The following is a 21,855-nucleotide window of genomic DNA, read 5'->3' as shown; positions in this document are numbered from 1 at the left end:
GTTTTTTAGTTAACTAAATTCATATTCTTAAAGTAAATTCATATGAATTGGCCACCAATTTGCCAAAACGTAAAAAATAGCTATGAATTATGAGTGTGTTGAAAATTTTAAAGCAGTATATTAGAATAAATTACTTTCTAACCGAAAGAGAAACCGAAAGACAACTCAGAAAAACAATAAATTTAAATCTGTTTATTATCCCATTTCAATTCTTACAAAAATATGACAAAATAAAAGAAATAAATAATCCCACTCCCTAATATTGTTTCTTTAATAAAGAAAAGTTTTACAGTGGAACATTGGAAGAGCTCATGATAGGTTTGTGAGGTTGCCTTCAGAGGGACTTCTGTGGCTCCTCATCACAATCAGTTCATATTTCACAGTTAGACCCAATGTAAAGCAGTTCTTAGACAACAAGCCTATGCAGCCTCGTGATGCTTCCAGCTACCGGTAGCTTAACTACTCAAATAATTCAATTAAACAACAATAACAGAAGCTTGAATGTTATTAGGCCAGAGCCGATGGTCTGACTACATGATGTGAATGAATGATACAGAAATGACTATGATATATCATATTGTAGAGTTTGGTTCAAAAAGAAAGCGACCAACCAAAAAAAATGCCTCTTGCAATCCTTCACCAGTTATTGACTTTTGCTGCTCATTTATAATCACAGACATTCTTACAGGCCATCAGTCAGAGACTCCATCAAGGGAATATCACAGCAAATAAAAGACTAAATCTATTCAGGTGACAGATACCTCATTATATAAATGCAGGGACTAACATGTTTTACTCTTTTTAACACTGAAATTTTCAAACCATTTCACAAAACAGAAATTATTTTAGAATCAAATCCAATTTTTGCATATGCAATGCATATTGGATATAATAATATAATAATGCAATTTAATATTTTGTGAAGTAAAATTAATATTTGGTGGAAAAAGACCCAAAGGAAGTATATTTTCTTGGTTGTTGTAGTAATGGATGAATTTGTCAATGAAATGAATCGAAAACTGATCAACTGATAAACGTGTACTAGACAAATTTAGAACATAAAACAGATTAAAATTACCATTCAGGCCCAAATATTATTGCAGCAACATCTGTTCAGCAAATCTTTTCAACCAAATAAAGAACTAAATGCATAGTTTGTTTTGTTTTCTAAAAACGTAAAAGTAAAAATGTTATATATTTCATGACTTGAGGCACCTCTTGTTTCTTCGTGACCTTACGCTGGAATATAAACAGCTTTACACAGATTCAACTGCTTCATAGAAACCCTTCAAGAGTGTGACATTGTGACTTCTGTAACGGGTTTTGACAGCAACAACTGAGCACAACTGTGTTAAGATAAGACCCTCCCTTAGTTGCTCAGGACAAACTTAGTCATTCAAAGAAGTTCTTTGAAAAACACACATTCAAACTGCCTCTAAAGACAGAGACGGTTTGTTTGAGAAACATTTACGTCTTCCTTCACATTTCCAAACCGAAGCACGTGCTTAGCAGCTTTACACAAAAACAATGCAACTTACACTAAAATAATGTGCAAAGAGGAGGCAAATATTACTTTTGCTTCAGTAAAACAAATAAAAATACAAACACAGGTAGGCATGAATAAATTAAAATTGGCAACAAGTAGATTAATAGTAGTGACAGTGGATTATTTCAGTAGTGTATTAATACAAAATACAATATTCGTATGTGATGAGGCTGCTTAAATTGGCTTGCGGGATAATGATTCATTAATATTTAATTATCTAATCATTATTAGCTAATCATTACAGCCAACAGTTTGGAAACACATTTCCAAATTTTTAGCCATCAAAACTATGAAATAATACAAATGGAAGTATGCAAATTATGAATATATGTATAATTCATATACATAATAATGTATATGATTTCTGTAGTGACCAAAATGTTAAACTATATATAAGCTCTTTCAAAGTTTTGTAAAATTTGTCTGGAAAACTAATTTGAAGCAGTAACCTAAAGGTTTTTCAGTCGTTTGACTGGAGGTGTATGAAATGTTTCAATACTATCTTACAGTTTAGGGTGGTTTCCAATCTGATGTGATGTAATTAAGAAGGGTTAAAGTCTGCACTATAGGAAACATATCAGCTTGAAGGTTCAAAACAGTGCTATAATGATAAGGATACTGGTGGCCCCTCCTGCTGCCTTTGTGTACAGCGCTTCAGAAAAGTGTGAAATGGATATATGAATTTCAGACAAATAAATAATCAACATCAAACACCCCTTTGCATTTGTTCCATTGCAGTTTTCATTATTGATTTTCACTTATTAATTAACATGAACATATTGCCATTCGGGGCCTATTATTCAGTATGGATGTACTAAACCACCAGTAGTTTTTGCTTGTTTGCTATTGCTCTACTAAACCAACTGTTTTAAACACATACAAAAGTTTTCATCACCCACAGTTGGAACAGCTGCTTGTGAGATTATAGTTGTTACGATATTTTGGAGGTCATACTGTGAGATTGGTATAAAATGTGCGGTAACTGATCTTCCGTTTTTTTTCTACCGGCAACCCAATAAAATGTTACAATTATCAGACTAGTAATTAAACATTGCACAAACCGTCAGAAACGCAGCTCATGCATTCCTATTTGGGTTGCAGAAAAGGCAATGTGTGTGTGAATAAGTGTGCGTATGTGTGGAGGGGGGTCTTTTCTACAAAGTTTTTTTCTGAAATATAGCAAAGCATTAACCATTACGGGGCAAATTCACTAAACAGTTGCACCACTGTAGCGTGTAGCGTTTCTGCCCGAAACCATGCGTCATTTACCAGCCGCAATCCAACTTAACCAAGTTGTATATGCACCGATACTGCACTACACCATGCGTACTTAAATGAAGGAGTCGTCGTTGTTGTCAGCTTACTTTCTATGCAAATGAAGCGCATTATAAAATGCGCCAAATTGGCAAAGGTTATTAACATTTTACCGCTTGCTGTCTGTCAGCTATTGTCTGGAAATAAGTCGCAAGTACCCTCAGCATTAAATTTGTGGCGACGAGAGGCCAACTGATCTTTGCAGATTTTGCCAATTAATCGGCACCGATAATCGGTGGGTGGAACAATCAGTTATCGGCATAAATCCATGCCAATAGATTTTCCAAGTTGGGTCTGTTTGCTGGAGTGGCTGAAAAGATTCACTGTCATTATACAGAACGAGAGCGGCCTCTAGAGGCGAACCATGTGCTGTTTGTTTTGACACGTGAGACTGAACGCTGCACAGAGCGGGACACTTCAGATGCCGATTTAAAACAGACAACAAAACACTGTATAGACCACACTGCAGTATATGTTTTATATCATTATAAAGTAATACATTATAAAGTAAGCAGTACCTCAAGCGGTAAAACAATGTGACAAACTTTGACCCAAATGTTTAATGTCAGGGCTGTTACCATCTATTTGCATTACTCATATCCAGCTGGTCACTTTTATGCATTTGTTAGCCAGCAAAGTTGCATATTTAAAACTAGTGATGTGAGAAAGCAAAGTGATATGTTCATTCAGCTGGCAGAAACATATAAACAAATCAGAAACAGATCCCAATTCAGTTCTTTTTTTATCATCAATATAAAGGGGGTTTTCCAATTACATTACATTATATTTGACCCAAATCATTGTTTCATATATCATTTAAAAAGTACAGATTTGTTACTGGTTTTTGTAATAAAGCTCAGCACTATTTTATTTGGAGTGTTGTTTGTTTTCATGCAGTATCCATTTTAAAAACTACTGGTTGATTAATCTGTTATCGGTAATGGGTAAAATCGGTTGACCTCTAGTGAGACCATTACCTGAATCGGGTGCTAAAACAAAGCACGCAACACGTGCAAATACACAAAGCTCGACCCAAGGCTTTCCTGTAGCTCAAATAGTAGAGCATGGCGCTAGCAACGCTGAGATCATGGGTTCGATTCCCAGGGAAAGCAAGAGCTGATAAAATGTAAAAACTGTAACTTGAATGCAATGTAAGTCGCTTTGGATAAAAGCGTCTGCTAAATGCATAAATGTAAATGTAAATGTATTCAAAAGCCAAAATAAAATTCCCTTGTCTGTGTTCCGCTCTGGCTTGCGAACAGTCCACGTGACAATTTTCATTATTTGCTGTGTATGCCATCCACTTGCAGCCCAATTTTTGAACTTTTGCACATACAACAGTGCATGTGTGATTTCAGCACTCAAAAATAAAAGTCCACTAGGTGGCGCACGCACCAAACATGTCCATCTATGCTCAGTGTCAACAGAGCACACTTGCACTTCGTGCACTAAACGTAGCAGAACGCGGAAAATGAAGTACACCTGGGATTTTAGTGAATTCCCCATTATGTCTTTAACTTAACAGCTTCCAGGTCTTGCACACCTCAAAAAACATTCCCACTCTCCCGCCCTCAATGTTACTAAGTAGTTTCTCACACTGTTTTTTTTTACTTTTTTTTTTTTTGTGTGTTACATCTTAGGGCCTGATGGATCAGCATCGGATGAGGATGCATTCTCCCCATTCTCTCCACAAGGGGATGGGATTTCATCCGGGACCCCGTTGAGGTCGGACTTTGTCGGAGGCTTGTCCTGCACCTGTCCCCCATCCCCTGGTTTTGAAAGTTGTGCCCCATTTACACATGCCCCTCCCTCTGATTTCCCAAAGTTAAAGAGTTTCCCAGGATTGAAGGACTTGTTGGGTGATTGGGACCTTTCCGCCCTCTCCTGGACTGGAGGAGCTGGCGTTGCACTAGCGGAAGCCATCGCTGCCTCCTTCTTGTTCTCAGGAGACTTCAGAAACTTAAAACTAAGGAAACCCGGTAGCTTGGGTTCGTTACCCGTGGGTGACTGCGGGGAACGGGCCGTGCCGGAAGAAAACTTGTTCTGTAGAGGGATGATCTGCTTCAGTTTCATGACATTGTTGTTTCCAAGAAGTGAGCTGGGACGTTTGGGTTTCTCCCCCCCAGAAGCGCCTCCCCCACCCCCCGGTCTGGATTTGCCACTGTGGCTCTTGTCATGGTGGTGGTCACCACCCGAAGAGTCCGAGCGACCATCGTCTCGATCACGCCGGGCTTGATACTCCGCCTGCCGCTGGCGCTCCTCTTCCTCACGCTTCCTCCTTTGCTGCTCCTGAAAATGCTGCTGTGCCTGACGCTCATGCCTCTGAAAACACATGTACAACAGCAATGAATCCAGCTGCTGCCAGAATGCTAATGATTTTTTAAAATGCTTACATTTAAACAGTCTATATACAGAAATGATATTTTCTGGTAAGGGTAAATATTTGCCCCCTAGAACTGATTTCCAGGAGAATTTTTTTTTACCTTTCTATGGGCATTTTTTATAATTACCTTATTAAATGCAAACATTTTGATTTGTAACAGTATATAGTTTTATGATTAATTGAAGTGACTGGCTAAATTTAAGCGTTTTAAAAAAACACAGATACATTTAATAAAATGCAACACTGATTGAACAGTTTGCATTCAATTAAGACAAGTCTATTAAGACGAGTCTATGCCTATTATACACTATTATGCACCTTATTAAATGTATCTGTTTGTTTGTTTTTTCAAACGCTTAAATTTAACCAGTCACTTATTGCTCTTGATTATGTAATAATGATTATTAATATTGGTTAATAGAACGTTTTTTTCTGTGGGGAAAAAGCATGTCAAATTCTGGCAACAACCACATGCGTGAAAACTAGTGGAGATATTTTTTTTTTTTTGATGAAAACAGAGAAATTTTGTATATAGAGAGTTTTTTTTTTTTTTTTAAACCAGTGATCACCAATATTTTTAAGCCCAAGATCCCTGATCTAGATCTACCTATAGAAGATTTGATAGAAAAAGACAGCCCAGATTGTACTTCCAATTTGAGGCCTTTTATTTAGTATTTTAATTAGTGATGCACATATCAGGAGTTTTTATGGCCGATTCAGATGCTGATTTAAAAAATTTAAAAAAAGCATTGGCTGATTTTTAATTTTTTTTATTTTATGTTAATGAAATAATAAAATACTAATACTCTAATACAAAAGAGTTGAGAGTTGTCAGGATCTTGCTATGTAGTTTTTTGGGTGTTTACTGTGTTTTAGCGTGTTTTATGCAGGGTGGTTGCAGACTGGTTCAAGTCAAAAGAGTCTATACCCCAGCATTTATAATATTCGGTTTCTTAAATATGGTTTCGGTCAGCGGTGGAATGGGTATTACCTTAAATGCCTCTTTGCGCTGAAACTCCAGCTTGGCCATTTCCTCTCCGACCCAGCTGGGGATGTCTGGTATTGCCACATGAATGATATACTTCAAGAGTACTGCAAAGTGCTGCTCATGAGACGAAAGAGAGAAAGTAAAAGTGTTATGTGTTAGAAAACAACAAGTCCTTACAATACAACAGCAAATCCTATAAAGTGAACGAGGTCAGTTCAGAAGGCATGGTTTGAGAACTGAATATAGGTATGCTTTATGATTGTTTTGGAAGCATAGAGAGTGTCAATGATAACATGTTTAAAGTGAGTGTGAATGACAAAGCTAATCTCATGTGATTCACTGAGGAAGCAGACGGTCAGAAAGGAGCTTTTCTTTTCCTTACTGAAGTCCGAGCAAGTCTGCATATTTTGCAGAAAATCACATAGTGTATAATAGGCATAAACTCTGAATTGTCTTAATTGAATGTAAAGTTCATTTATACAGTGTTGCATTTTACATTTGATCACTTTATTAGATTTCTGTAGCATTTCTTAACTGAATACAGTTAGACAGACTTAGCTGAACAATTTAAAGCACTGTTTATTTCATTTGTATATTTATTCTGTTTATTTGTTCTAGTGCTTGTCATTTGTTTCTTTGCTCTGAATGTAAAATTCAAGAAAAAGTTTTTTTTCTCACATTTTAGCCTCATAAAATTTTGTCTTATATTTCTGTCATATAATCTATAGTTAAGCAATATCACACGAGCAACGAGTGCAATATGACACCAGGTCTGTTTTTGTAAAATATTGATTTTATACAACAGTTCAATAAATAAGAACTCAATATTTTAGACAGAATATTGTCTGTTTTTGCTCAGAACTGTTGTGCATCTTCAAGAAACATACAATTTCTGAATGAATCTACTTTTTGAACGAATTGTGTCAAAGGCTGATTCATAAAGAGAGTCATTTACTTCATTCCTGAATGAATCAACCAGTTGAACAAATCAATTGAATGAATGAATGAATGAATGACTCAATGACTTATTGATTAAGACCACTAACTGGCAGTTTTAGTTTCTTATTTAGAGTATCATTTCATTAAAAAGTAATGTCATATTTACATATTGATAAAAAAATCTGAAAATAAATATAAAAAGTCTGTATTAATAAAAACTAATGGATAATGGACAGTTCACCAAAGGGATAGTTCACCCAAAATTAAAAATTAAAAAAGAAAATAGAAAAAGTAATAATAAAAAAAAAACTTTTACAAAACAACTGACATCCCTAATAAGTGCTAAAAATGGCAAAAACACACAACAAAATGTCTAAAACTTTACCTAAAATTAAATGAAAACAGAAAATAAAATAAAAACATATTCAAAATATTAATAAAAACAATAGTAACATTGATAGCATCTCAATGATAGTAAAATAGCACTGGTGTGTATGTGCTTGAGTGTGTGTATGTACCTCTAGGATGACGATGGAGATAATGGCCATCTCAGGACTAAGCCAGGGAAACAGTCTCTGGAGCTGCCCACACTGACCAATCAGATAGCAGTTCACTATGATGGCAATCAGACCCATGGCTTCCATCACTGTCTGCGCAATGACACAGGACTTTTACACAACCTCGTTGTATGAAGACACTCTTAGAACAGCATCAGCTGCGTATTATAATGATTTTCAGAGTACTCAGAGTAGTCTAACCTGCCACTGCCCGATGCTCCCCACCCTCAGGCCGAAGGGTCTCTGTAGGCTGGTGCACAGTTTAAACGCGTCGCTCCGGATCTCAATGATATTGTTAATGAGGGCACACATGGCGGCCAATGGGAAGGCAGAGGAAAAGAGCACCACATATCCAAACTGAACAAACATCTCCTGGTAGTCCTGAAACGTGTCCTGGAAAGCAATTTAGGGACATTTTGTTTTAGAGGTTTAGAGAAAGTATGTCAGCCAGAAGGATCTGCCTGCCTGCAGGTCATAGAACATCCATAATCTAGAACACAAGTACATTACAGAGACATTTGTGAAAGAGTACTTCAACTGGAAACCATTGTGTTCTGTTTTAAATATTGTTAAAATATTATAGAAATTATATTTTAGACTACTGAAAAGTTTGGGGCTTTGAAAAAAGTATCTTATGTTCATCAAGGCTGCATTTATTAGATCAAAATACAATAAGAACAGCAATAGTAACAGTAATATTTTGAAATATTATTACAAATCAAAATGAGTAGTTTCAATGTGAATATGTTTTGAAATGTAATTTATTCCTGTGATCAAAGCTGTATTTTCAGCATCATTACTCTAGTCTTCAGTGTCATATGATCCTTCAGAAATCATTCTGATATGCTGATTTGCTGCTCAAGAAACATTTCTGTTTATTATCAATAATGAAAACAGTTGTGCTGCTTCATATTTTTGTGGAACTATGATGAATTTTTTCAAGCTTATTTTTCAAGCTTTTCACATCAAGTTCAAAAGAACAGAATTTATTTGATTTATTTTTTTTTTATTTTTACAATGCAGAAAACAAGTTAGCAACATGTCTGCCAGTTTTAAAATAAAAAGTTTAAAAAAAAATTGTGCTACCAATGGAGATTAAATTTAACAACCGCAAAGTTAGCCCAGATCACTTCAAAACATGCAATTATTATTATTGTTCTACTTTGTTCTCAAATTGTTAATGTTAACAACATCAACATTGCATGACTACATGTATTTAATGTGTATCAGCGTTAGGTGTTATCTGTAAATTTCAATCTCTGTACAGTCTAATCTCTAAATGTCATAACATTCGAATGTCATCAAAATAAATTTTTATTTTAACCTCAAAAATCAATTTAATGTTCCTTAGAACTTGTTCTCTTTGAAATACAAATCTATTGAATGTACAGTAATCGCATGTTTTTGAGTGTAACTGTTGTTAATAAACTGTTGTTACAAATTACCGTTACTGTATTTAAATTACTTGTCCCCTGAAAAAGTAAAGTAAGGGATTACTGTTCATTTTTAGGTAATTTAATTAGTTACTTATAAAGTACTTGCATTACATCAGGCATCCTCAAATCTGGCCCACTCCTGCAGAGTTTAGCTCTAACCCTAATCAAACACACCTGAGCATGCTAATCAGAGTCTTCAAGATCATTAGAAAGTCACAGGTAGGTGAGTTTGATCAGGGTTGGAGCTAAACTCTGCAGCAGATTGGCCCTCCAGGGAAAGATTTGAGGAACCCTGCATTACATACTGCAAATAATTTCAACAGTTCTAAAATCAATATTGAATTTGAAATCTAAATGTATCGTCTAAATGAAAAATTTAATGCAGCGTCTTGAACCCTCTGCGTGCCGAGACGTTCACTTGCAGTTTTTCCTGACAACAGATAAAAGAACCTAAAATACTCAGACACAGATAAGACTATAATCAATAGAATCTAAAAAGAAAAATGAACCGAAACTCAGCGAATACTTAACACACAGACATGAGAAATATGTCTATAGAAAGCTTGAAGTGTCTGCTTTTAAATGAAACAATTCAAATAAAAAAACAAATATTCTCTGATTATGTAATCTGTATGAAACTAAAGCGAGGCAGTCTTTCCCGTCTCTGAGCTCATTATCCGCAGTCATACCTGCACGCAAACGCCCTCGTCACCTAGATACAAAAAATAGATAACAAAAAAAAAAAAAAATCAAGATTCATCTAATTTTCATCGTTTTAGGAAGAAGACCTGCTATGAGGAATAAGCCGGAATTTACCTGAGAAGAATAACACGATCTGACGCGGCTTTATTCAGCGGAGGATATCATTTCTGTAATTTATTCTTACTTACATTAGTAAACGTGTTATTTTTACATTAACTTTTTTTTTAACTTTTCCTAAACATCTTGCCAAACTGAAATGTGTGCAAGTGAGTGCAATATGCAGAGGTGTAAAATACTTGAGTAATTTTACTTGATTACTTTACTTAAGTATTATTTTGGGGGATTTATTCAAGTACAATTTAAACTGACTACTTGTACTTTTACTTGATTACATTTCTGAAGAACAAACAGTACTTTTTACTCCTTACAATTTTATTTCATCTTGAAAAGTACATTACATTTTTATTTTATCTTATGCACATTAAATATGGTAAACGGAAGCTCAAACGTGTGTGCTTGACATGAGATGCAATGATCATTGTTTCACGCATCAAGCACACATATTTCTACTTCATTTATGACTTTCATCAGGTAAATGTCTGGCATCAAAAGTTCACCATCAAATCCGAGCAAGCATATTGAGGTAGCAAAGCTGCATTTTCCCAAAAAATGTTTATTCATTCATTGTTTTGATAGAGCCATTAGCTGAGTAATATATTAGCTGAATGCACAAGATTGAGTGCAAATAAAATCAGAGATGAGAATTTAAATACCATTAATATTTTTGTGGAAATATTTTCTTAATTAATTAAAAATCTCCAAAAGTGTTTCAATAAGCATTGTTTGTTAAATTAATTGTAATTCATGTTTAGTGATGTTCTCACCAGGTAGTGGATACGCTGTATTTATAATATGTCATTATATGACACATTGAGTAGGAATCAGGACTGCCAATGTTTTTTTGTTTTCTTTTTATCTTAATAATTACATGATTTGCTCATTAATTAATCTAAATAGTAACAAATAATTATTTATCAATATTTGCTGAGACAAAACATCTCTAAAAGCCCCAAATAAATAATTAAAAGATTAACAACACACACAAAAAGTGGCCTTTCAAAATGTTAATGTTGTATGTTTTAATTCTATGACTCTCCTCTTTAATTCAACACATTCTAGTATTCTGTCTGGAATATGTTTCTAGCCTCTGCATCACATCTTGCTCTTCAAAGGAATAGTTCACCCAAAAACAAAAATTCTCTCATCATTTACTCACCCTCATGTCATCCCAGATGTTTATGACTTTCTTTCTTCAGACGAACACAAGCAAAGATTTTTAGTCCAGATAATGTAAAACAGAACCACTTCAGAACCCACACCAAGTGAACACGACGGTCAAATTTAAAATATTAGTACTTGTATCCTTCTTACATAAGCCTATCATTTCACTTAAGAAGACACTGATTCATTAACAGGGGTTGCATGCATTACTGTCATATTCACTTTGTGTAGTTTTTGAAGTGTCATTTTTGGATGTCCCATACACATGATTGTTTTTCTTCTAAAACTCTTAGTTTGTGTTCATCTGATAAATGAAAGTCACATGGGATGGCATGAGGGTGGAAAGGATGGAGTTTCCTTTTAATCCCTTTCCCTGTATTTTCTTTTCCGGTGTTCCGCCGTGCTGCATTTGAATTGTTGTTGTTGCACTAGATATACGTGTTTGACCTGCACCATTGCATTTTGTTTCGTTTTCTCCCTTTAACCAAACTTCTGAATGTCTGTCAGAAAAGAAAGTACTTCTACTTTTTTAATACTTGAGTACAATTTAAAGTTGTACTTTTTTACTTTTACTCAAGTATGTTTTTGGCCAGATACTTGTACTTTTAATTGAGTAAAATTTTCACTGAGTATTTGTACTTTCACTTGAGTAAAAGTTTTGAGTACTTTTTACACCTCTGGCAATATGCTGAAATAGGCAACTTTTTTTATTGCATATAGCCTAAATGTCGTACGAAACGAGGATGTATTTATTTTTTTGCTATCAGATAATAAAAATGATTTATAATACGATATAGATATAAATTAATGTGAATATTTAGACTGCAGCATGATGAATGTTACAGTCTAGGAATGTATAGATCAGTGTTTACTGATATACTATCTGATGTTGATGTTTATAATGTGCTAAGCAATGAGAATTAAGTTGATAAAATATCAGAACGTTGTTTATGTACTGTGTGGTAATACAAAGCATATGTGCATGAATGACAGTACAGTTTTTTTTGTTAGGAGTAGGTAAAATTAGTATTAGTATTTTTTAACACTCTTTCATACTGTATTATTATATATACTTTTATTTGTGAATATATTCTATTCTTTAATTCCACGTTTTGATTGTATGCATCAACGCTGCAATGCTTTGGCAATACAAATGTACTAATATTTGCCATGCCAATAAAGCATCTAAAACTGAAAACTGAGAGAGAGTACCTAGTATTCCCTACATTATGAGGACCAAATGTTCCCACCAGTATAGTAATCCCAGTAAATTTTGACCGTGTGACTTTTTTTTGGACCCCATGAGGAAACAAGCTTATAAATCATACAGAAAAAAGTTTTTTGAAAATCTAAAAATGCCTTTAGGTTTGTGTGAGGGGTAGGTTTTGGTGTAGGCTTAGTGGATAGAAAATACAGTTTGGACAGTAGAAAAACCATTACACCTATGGAATGACCCCATAAAAGATGGAAACCCGTGTGAGTGTGTGTACTTGTTTGTGTACTTGTGCGGGCCAAATGTCCTCACTGAGCAACGTACTTTACAGACTTGAAGACACACCTGTTTTACACACATCACTCAAACACAGAACCAGGATACAGGAATCGCATGAGTTCAGGGTAAGAGAAACTGAAAGTGTGCTTGAGCTGTTGTGTGTTTGTGTCTCTGTATTCAAGCAGTAAAATGGCAGAAGCCAGAATTTCGGTGGATCAAAATGAGTTCATGTGTGCAGTGTGTCTGCATCTCCTGAAGGATCCAGTGACCATCCAGTGTGGACACAGTTACTGTAAGAGCTGTATTACTGGCTGCTGGAATCAGGAGGATCAGATGAGAGTCTACAGCTGCCCTCAGTGCAGACAGACCTTCTGTCCAAGACCTGCTTTAGCTACAAACACCATGCTGGCTGAAGTGGTGGAGAAACTGAAGAAGACCAAACTTCCTGCTGACTGTTACGCTGGAGCTGGAGATGTGCAGTGTGACGTTTGTACTGGAAGAAAATACAAAGCCGTCAAGTCCTGTCTGGTGTGTCTGAACTCTTACTGTCAGAATCATCTTGAACAACATGAGAGTTTCTTTAAAGGAAAGAGACACAATTTGACTGATGCCACTGGACGACTGCAGGAAATGATCTGCCAGAAACACGAGAAGCTCCTTGAGGTTTTCTGTCGAACTGACCAGAAATGTATATGCATGCAGTGTATGATGGATGAACATAAAAACCACAACACTGTATCAGCTGCAGTACAGAGGACAGAGAAACAGGTATTTAAAATTAGCGCTCATGTTAATACTCAGTGCAGGGATCCAATGGTCTGTTTATTTTCTGTGTAGAGCTGCAGCTTAATTACACAGAACACAGAAACACTGTCAGTCTGAAGCTCTGCATCTGTGTCAGTTTCACCTTTATAATACTTATGCTTGTAGTGTGAAACAGGATAATTCATGTACGATGGTGGTAAACGATCAATCATCCCTTCTGGAGTTTACATCCATTAATTATCAGTTCCACTTTTACTGGACTCATCTGTTCACATGAGGATTTAGTGCCAGTAGTTTACCACATGTTTGTCCTGCAGAAGCAATTGAAGAAAATGCAGAAGACGTTCCAGCAGAGAATCCAGCAGAGAGAGAAAGATCGTCAACAGCTGAGAGAGGCCGTGGAGTTTCATAAGGTGAGTCTGGAGAAGAAGAGAAGTTTGTCTCAGTCTCAGATCAGACTCTCCTCTTTCAGTCCCACTGAAGCCTGAATCACTTGAATCAGAATCAGAAATCAGAAAGAGCTTTTATTGCCAAGTATGCTTGTGCATACAAGGAATTTGTTTTAGTGTCATAAGCTTCCAGTTCACAGACACAACAATGACACAGACATTAAAAATAAGATGAGAATAAAAAATACACATCTGTAAATATAAATAAACAAAAAATGAGAAAGAAAAATAATTTGAAACATAAATGATTGTATATACAGTTGTGCTATAGATGATATAGTGTGATAGAATAGAAGGAGATGCAGGGATGTACTAGGATGGAGGAGGTAGCAAAAAGATATAAGCTTATTGCATAATGGGGTGGGGGGGACATTTAACTGTTCATAAGTTGGATTGCCTGCGGGAAGAAACTGTTCTTGTGCCTGGCTATCCTGGTAATTGGGGCTCTGTAGCACCGGCCAGATGGCAAAAGTTCCAAAAGGGGATGACTTGGATGTGAGGGATCCAGAGTGATTTTCTGAGCCCTTTTCCTCACTCTGGATGTATAGGGGGGGCACCGATAATCCGTTCAGCAGTCCGAACCGTTCTCTGTAGTCTTCTGATCCCTGATTTTGTAGCTGAGCCAAACCAGACAGTTATTGAAGTGCACAGGACAGACTCAATGACGGCTGAGTAGAACTGTTTCAGCAGCTCCTGTGGCAGGTTAAACTTCCTCAGCTGGAGAAGGTAGTACAACCTTTGTTGGGCTTTTTTTACAATGGAGTTGATGTGAGTGTCCCAATTCAGGTCCTGAGAGATGATGGATCCCAGGAACTTGAATGTCTCCACTGCAGTCACAGCGCTGTCCATGATGGTGAGTGGGGAGAGTGCAGGGGGGTTTCTCCTGAAGTCCACGATCATCTCCACTGTTTTGAGCATGTTGAGCTCCAGGTTGTTAAGACTGCACCAGACAGCCAGCTCTTTAACCTCCTGTCTGTAAGCAGACTCGTCACCGTCCTGGATGAGGCCGATGAGTGTGGTGTCGTTTGCAAACTTCAGGAGCTTGACAGAGGGGTCTTTAGAGGTGCAGTCGTTGGTGTACAGGGAGAAGAGCAGTGGGGAGAGGACAGAACCCTGAGGGGCACCAGTGTTGCTGGAGCGGCTGTTTGACATGAATTTCCCCAGTCTCACTAGCTGTTGCCTATCTGTCAGAAAGCTGGTGATCCACTGACAGACAGAGCTTGGGACAGAGAGCTGGGTTAGTTTGGTCTGGAGGAGTGTAGGAATGATTGTGTTGAAGACCGAACTAAAGTCCACAAACAGGATCCTCACATAAGTCCCTGATTTGTCCAGGTGTTGCAGGATGCAATGCAGTCCCATGTTGACTGCATCATCCATGGACCAGTTTGCTCAGTAAGCAAACTGCAGGGGGTCCAGTGATGTCCTTCAGATAAGCCAGAACCAGTTTTTCAAATGACTTCATGACGACAGACGTTAGAGCCACAGGTCTGTAGTCATAAAGTCCTGGTATCTTGGGTTTCTTTGGAACAGTGATGATGGTGGAGCGTTTGAAGCAGGAAAGGGACTTCACACAACTCCAGAGATCTACTGAAGATCTGTGTGAAGATGAGGGCCAGCTGGTCAGCACAGGTTTTCAAGCAGGCTGGTGTCACACCGTCTGGGCCTGGTGCTTTCCTTCTCTTGTTCTTCCTGAAGGCCTGGCGCACATCTTCTTCACTGATCTGAAGCACAGGAGTGGGGGAGAGGGGGGTCGCTGGAGGTGTTAACGGTTGTGTAGAGAGATGGTCAGGATGGATGTGGGGGATTTCAAATCTACAATAAAACTCATTCAGGTCTTCAGCAAGGTTGTTGATTCACCTCAGTGTTGGGGGATGGTGTCCTGTACTTGGTGATGGCTTTCAGGCCTTTCCACACTGAAGCGAAGTCATTGGAAGTGAACTGATCTTCCAGCTTTTTAGCGTAGGTCCTTTTAGCCACTCTAATCTCTTTATTCAGTGTGTTCCTGGCCTGATTGTACAAGACTCTGTCCCCATTTCTGTAGGCATCCTCTTTGTCCTGACGAAGGTGTCTGAGTTTTGCTGTAAACCATGGCTTATCATTGTTGAATGTTACATAAGTCCTACATAAAAAAATAAATAAAAAAAAAGTCCTGGTGGGAATGCATATATCCTCGCAGTAACTGATATATGAAGTTACAGTCTCTGTGAGATTGTCCAGATCGGTGGCAGCAGCTTCAAAAACACTCCAATCAGTAAGGTCGAGACAGGCTTGTAAAACCCACTCTGTCTCCTTGGTCCATCTCTTTACAGTCTTTACCACAGGTTTAGCAGATTTAAGTTTTTGCCTGTAGGTTGGTATAAGATGAACCAGGCAGTGATCAGTGAGTCCTAAATCTGCCTGTGGGACAGAGTGATATGCATTCTTTATTTTGGTGTAACAGTGATCCAATGTATTACTTTCTCTGGTGGGACATGTAACATGCTGTCTGTATTTTGGCAGTTCACATGAGAGATTTGCTTGATTAAAGTCCCCAAGAATGATTAAAACAGAGTCTGGGTGTTATTGTTCTGTGTCTGTGATCAGATCAGCGAGTTTCTGTAAAGCTGAGCTCACGTGCGCTTGTGGAAGAATGTAAACACTCACGAGAATGAACGAGCAAAACTTGCGGCGAGTAGAAAGGCCTAAAGTTAATGAAGAGAGCTTCTAGATCTGATCTGAACAGCACATCTTCTTTATCATTGTTACATCTGTACACCACCTCTCATTGATGTAGAAGCATGTCCCGCCGCTGCGCGATTTCCTCGTTGATTCTGCGTCGCGGTCCGCTCTAAACAGCTGAAAGCCCGGCAGATGAACCAAGCTGTCTGGAATGGTGTCGTTCAGCCAGGTTTCCGTGAAACACAGAGCAGTAGAGAAATCCTTATTTGTCCAAGAGAGCAGAAGGAGTTCATCCATTTTGTTGGGTAGAGAGCGGAGATTTGCCAGATGAATGCTAGGAAACGCCGTTTTAAATCCGTGCTGTCTGAGCTTCACTAGTCTCAATGCCCATGGAACATTGGCTAAACGTCTGATGCATATGGCACACAAAAGTGGAAACAGTGGAAACAGTGAAGTGGAAACACTTTTGTGGGCCAGTTGCATAAACTGTTTAGACTAGTCTTAAAAAGTTAGTCGTCTAATTTTTTTCTTCAAGACTGGTCATAACTTTTAAATTCAGTTATGAAAAGGTAGATTGGTCTTATTTGTATTGGAAAAGTAAGACTGATTACCCCTTGGCAGCTGCTAGTTGGTTAAACTAGTTCTTAAGACACAGTCTTAACAGGGTTGATAAGTTTATGCAACTGGCCCCAGGAGTTTCGAAGTCGTCCTTTGATTTGTTGAATTATACAGGATTTCCGGGAGACGTGTATATCGCGTTCTTTAACGTTCTGCCTGGAAACAAAGTTGCCGTGACGCCAAACCCCCCCACGAAAGAAGAAAGCCGCCGTGTTTACAACTGTGACGACAAATGCTTATCAGGATCAACTTAAACTCTGGATTTTCAAAAGTATGTGAAATATTTAAAGTTTGCCACATAGAATCTTTAAAATACGTCTGAGAGTTTTACACTTGTGTAAACAGTCTGTTATTGTGGCGACATTTCCACGCCCCGAAACGTGACGCTGAACGAAATGAACTGTGATTGGCTGTTTGACATGACGGTCAAATGGCCTCGTGGGCGGGCCTTGGCCAATGAAAGCTACGATAGATTCCAGACCTTCAGCCGTCAGTCTGAAGGTCTGGCTACGCGAGACTAGAGCTTCACGAGCGCGCCGGCTCGCTTCCCCCGTCTGTGCGTCCTGAAGCGTCTGAACAGCGCCGCAGCTCCGCCGACTACTATGTCCAGCAAAACATCCGAATAATCGAAAACTGGTAGGAGATTTTGTGGTGTGTTCTGCCTAATGTTCAGCAGTTCTTCTCTGGTAAAACTGATCATGTTTGAGAAACAAAAAAACAGGAAAAACTAACAAAAACACTAAAACAACTGGATAGCAAAGCACCATGGCTGCCGTGAGCGGTGCCATCTTCTACTAATGAATGTGTCCTAACAGCGCTCTGCACAGACAGCAGTGGAGGACAGTGAGAGGATCTTTACTGAGCTCATTCGCTCCATTGAGAGAAGCCGATCTGAGGTGACACAGATGATCAGAGATCAGGAAAAGACTGCAGTGAGTCGAGCTGAAGGACGACTGGTGCAGCTGGAGCAGGAGATCAATGATCAGAGGAGGAGAGAAGCTGAGCTGGGGCAGCTTTCAAACACGCAGGATCACATCCAGTTCCTGCAGGTAACAGAGATCTAGAAGCTTGAGTATAGAAACGTTCATGTTGTTCTAAACACGGAAATATAAACAAGACAATTGATTGCTTGTCATGTCTCTCTCGTTTGTTTCAAAAGACAACAGATGTGTAGGTTGTGAATGAATCATTGGGATCACTTGGAAATCACATATAGTTTTACTTTAAGTGGCAAATACTAGAATCTGCAGCTCTAATATGATTTAATGAATATGAAAAGAATGAAGCTGATGCTGTGAAAGTGCTGGATTGAGGAGTTAGTAAAGATCAGTCAAGTCAAATCTGATGTTCGTGTAGGCTATTGGGTGAAGTGTGGAGCTAATGAGATTTGATGTCTGTTTTCTGTAGAGTTTCCAGTCTCTCTCAGAACCTTCTAAATCAACAGACGTAAATGTCTGTTCTCTCTTCTCTTCTTATGGCCTGAGAGAATCTGTCTGTCAGCTGACAGACAAATTGGAGGATTTCTGCAAAGAGGAGCTCAAGAAGATCTCAGACAGAGGTAAAGTCCTGGAGACTCATCTGCTCTCAGAAACAAATCCATCATCATCTCATATCATAGAGAACATCATATTAGAAATGTCAGGAATGGATGAGGATCATGAGAATCACACTGTTCATGTCTGTTGATTTCCACAGTCACACTCACCAACATTGATCTCTGGACCAGGAACGACTTCCTGCAGTGTAAGTCAGTAAGGAAACAAGCAGAAAAACTCACTGAGTATGTCCATGTTCTTCCTGTAGAAGGTTTTATAACTGATGATGTAAATGATGAGCTGCTCTCTTCCAAAGCAACTGACAATGATAGTAAAATGTCGGAAGAACCATCTTACCTTCTGCAAGGGCAAGACATTTATATTTAATTTATATTTTTCACAGAAAAGTGAAACTGAATTCTGGCGTGTGTGAAATGCACTATGCAAATTAACTTGAGTTCCTTCCCTTACCTAATGAACACAAACTGTGTTAGAATCGAATATGAAGAGAGAGATGAAGACCAGACAGTGTGACCAGTAATATTTGCTAATAAACCCATACATCCAGACCACAAGACAGAATACAAAGCCAGCATAGGGATTAATCCAAATGGGCTCATGTTCACGTCCAATTCGGCAAGAATCCAAGTGTTTCCAGAAACTGATTTAAAATTAAACTCAATCTCTTACATCAGTGAAGCTTTGTACTTAACTCATGTCTTAATATCTATATAAAACAGCAACTATTATACGTGCATTTATTTGTGGGTTTTTTGGGGCATGCTGTCATGCTCACCGACCAAGCCCTAATCTGTACTGAGTCACTGATGATAAATTGAACATGAAAATTTCAGCTACGTGAAAAGAGATCAAAGAGATCAGATTCATAATTTTGTAATGTTTTATCTCCATCAGATTCCCATCAGCTCACTCTGGATCCAAACACAGCATATAATCGCCTTTGTCTGTCTGAGAGAAACACAATGATTACTTACACTTACACAGACCAGTTGTATCCTGATCATCCAGAAAGATTTGATGAGTGGTCTCAGGTGTTGTGTAGAGAGAGTGTGCGTGGACGCTGTTACTGGGAGCTGGAGTGGAGTGGAAATGGTGTGTATATATCAGTGTCATATAAGAGCATCAGCAGGAAGGGATTGGGTAAAGAGTGTGGGTTTGGATCTAATGATCAGTCCTGGAGTTTGTCCTGCTCTCCCTCCAGATACACATTGATACACAATAAGAAAAATATTAATTTGCCTGTTAAGTCCATCAGCAGTAGAATAGGAGTGTATGTGGATCACAGTGCAGGAACTCTGTCCTTCTACAACGTCTCTGACACAATGAGCCTCATCCACACAGTCCAGACCACATTCACTCAGCCACTCTATCTTGGGTTTAATGTTCATCCTGACTCATCAGTGAAACTGTGCTGATGAATCAGAATAGACTGATGAGAGATTCTACCCATAATAGGTACCCTTCAATACCTTTCAAGGTATCTTGGAGAGGTGAGGTATCCAAGTCGCAACATCTAGCTACTGGGGTGCCTCAGGGCTCAGTTCTTGGACCACTTCTCTTTTCCGTCTACATGGCATCTTTTATTGCAGGTTTCTCTTTGTGAGGTTTAGTTAGCAGTGACTGAAACGCAGCTTTACACACAACTGCCAGTCTGCATGAAGAGGATCTTGAGACTCCAGTAGCTTCAAACACCTTTTACAGCTGGTGTTACAATACAGTTTATTTTTTTTGACAAAAACTTTCCTTAATAAATCTTTATTTGACCAAGATCTTCTGTGCTCTAAGTCACTCACAAATCTTTTGACAGTTAAAAAATTTCTATTTGCTTTTCATGAAATATTGTTTGTTTTGATGCCTTTTGCAAGACATTGCATTGTTTCATACTTTTCATCTTCAGAAAGATCTTTCTTCCTCACCATATTTCATGAGAACTGTGACTTGCTTAATAATGTGGAACAACCTCTTTAAGTAGGGTTTCCATTTACTTAAGAAGAACTGGCAAACTATTGAACAAACCTGTCTGAGATTGATACCAGTTAACTAAAAAAATCTGACTCTTTATTGTACCAAAATCCTACTGATATATCACTTGCATAATAATTTGGAACGCAGCGTATTGTGCCATCCCAAAGAGGCACAAAATCACTTTCACTGACTTTTTCATTAACTGTTCCCATCTGGTGGAATGACCTGGCCAACTCAATCCGAGCAGCTGAATCCTTACCCATCTTCAAGAAACGGCTAAAAACTCATCTCTTCCATCTTTGAACCTGTAACTCTAGCACTCTCTATTCTAATTTTATTTTGGTAACACTTTAGAATAATGGTCCGTTGTTAACAAGTAACTATGCAGGAAGTAATAGGTAGTACTACATTAACACTTAACATAATACTGTTAACTAATAGAGAAGCAAGATTAACTAAGCAGTAAGTAATAACAATTTTAGGACAAAGGTAGTTCCTTATTAAATATGTGATAATTATTAAATAAAAATATCCTCATTGAGAACTACTTGTGAACTATGACCAATTAATAAAGAACAACCAATTAATTACTGATCACAACAGTAACGTCTTTTATGAATATGATTTCCCTCAAATAAGTCAGCTACAGTTTAAAATTGTGACTTCTACTCTTACCAAAGGATGGATGTTTTCTGTTTATTTCAAACTAAAACACAGAATAATAATACAAATAATAAATTTAAAAATGTTAATAATTAGGAAGTGATTGAATTAGTTAACAATTATGAGCTCTAGTTTGTGTCAGTTCAGTATTTTAGTGACAGTAGGCTGGGGAGGACTTTTCTTTAATATAAATAATGATGTTCTCTTGATAAAAAAACAATTCACATCCTTAATGAAGGCATCGACTGCATTTATATTGTGTTAAGCACAAAACTGCATATTCCAGATTACAGTGTCTGGTAAAATATCACTAGTGCCTCACACAAATGTATGACTGTACACTATGTGTCAGATTTAAATATGTTAAATAACTTATTAAATTACTTATTAATTACCGAGTGGTTAAGGTGTTTTTCACTTTAAAATAATGGTCCAGATCACTAGTAGCTCCTGCAAGCTGACAAGCTAACCTTTGAGTAATTAGTGAGGGGTTCATGTATTTTTCACTTTAAAGCTAAAGTGCTACTAAGGAACTACTAGTGA

The 21,855-nt window shown here is 37.7% G+C and overlaps 2 protein-coding genes across 4 annotated transcripts in view; one reads left to right on the top strand and one right to left on the bottom strand.

The window, feature by feature from the left end:
• Positions 1-177: 177 nt before the first annotated feature.
• ano8b (anoctamin 8b) overlaps positions 178-21,855 on the bottom strand; it is a 44,830-nt gene continuing 23,152 nt past the window's right edge. For all 3 annotated transcript variants that reach the window (XM_058791471.1, XM_058791472.1, XM_058791473.1), the window contains 4 exons: positions 7,929-8,120; positions 7,689-7,820; positions 6,235-6,345; positions 178-5,182 (listed from right to left, as the gene is read on the bottom strand). In XM_058791471.1, the coding sequence (XP_058647454.1) occupies positions 4,490-5,182; positions 6,235-6,345; positions 7,689-7,820; positions 7,929-8,120 (1,128 nt within the window). In that variant the 3' untranslated portion in view covers positions 178-4,489. The remainder of the gene's footprint in view (positions 5,183-6,234; positions 6,346-7,688; positions 7,821-7,928; positions 8,121-21,855) is intronic.
• LOC131549363 (tripartite motif-containing protein 16-like) lies at positions 11,589-21,007 on the top strand. Its single transcript, XM_058791478.1, has 6 exons — positions 11,589-13,406; positions 13,721-13,816; positions 17,944-18,177; positions 18,536-18,686; positions 18,824-18,871; positions 19,579-21,007. Exons 1-6 carry the CDS (start codon positions 12,828-12,830, stop codon positions 20,097-20,099), a joined length of 1,629 nt encoding a protein of 542 aa, XP_058647461.1. The 5' UTR covers positions 11,589-12,827; the 3' UTR covers positions 20,100-21,007.

The sequence above is a fragment of the Onychostoma macrolepis genome, chromosome 11 (assembly GCF_012432095.1).
Source record: "Onychostoma macrolepis isolate SWU-2019 chromosome 11, ASM1243209v1, whole genome shotgun sequence".
Lineage (NCBI taxonomy): Eukaryota > Metazoa > Chordata > Actinopteri > Cypriniformes > Cyprinidae > Onychostoma > Onychostoma macrolepis.
The sequence above is the reverse complement of the archived record's forward strand: the minus strand, read 5'-3'. Positions and strand labels throughout refer to the sequence as shown.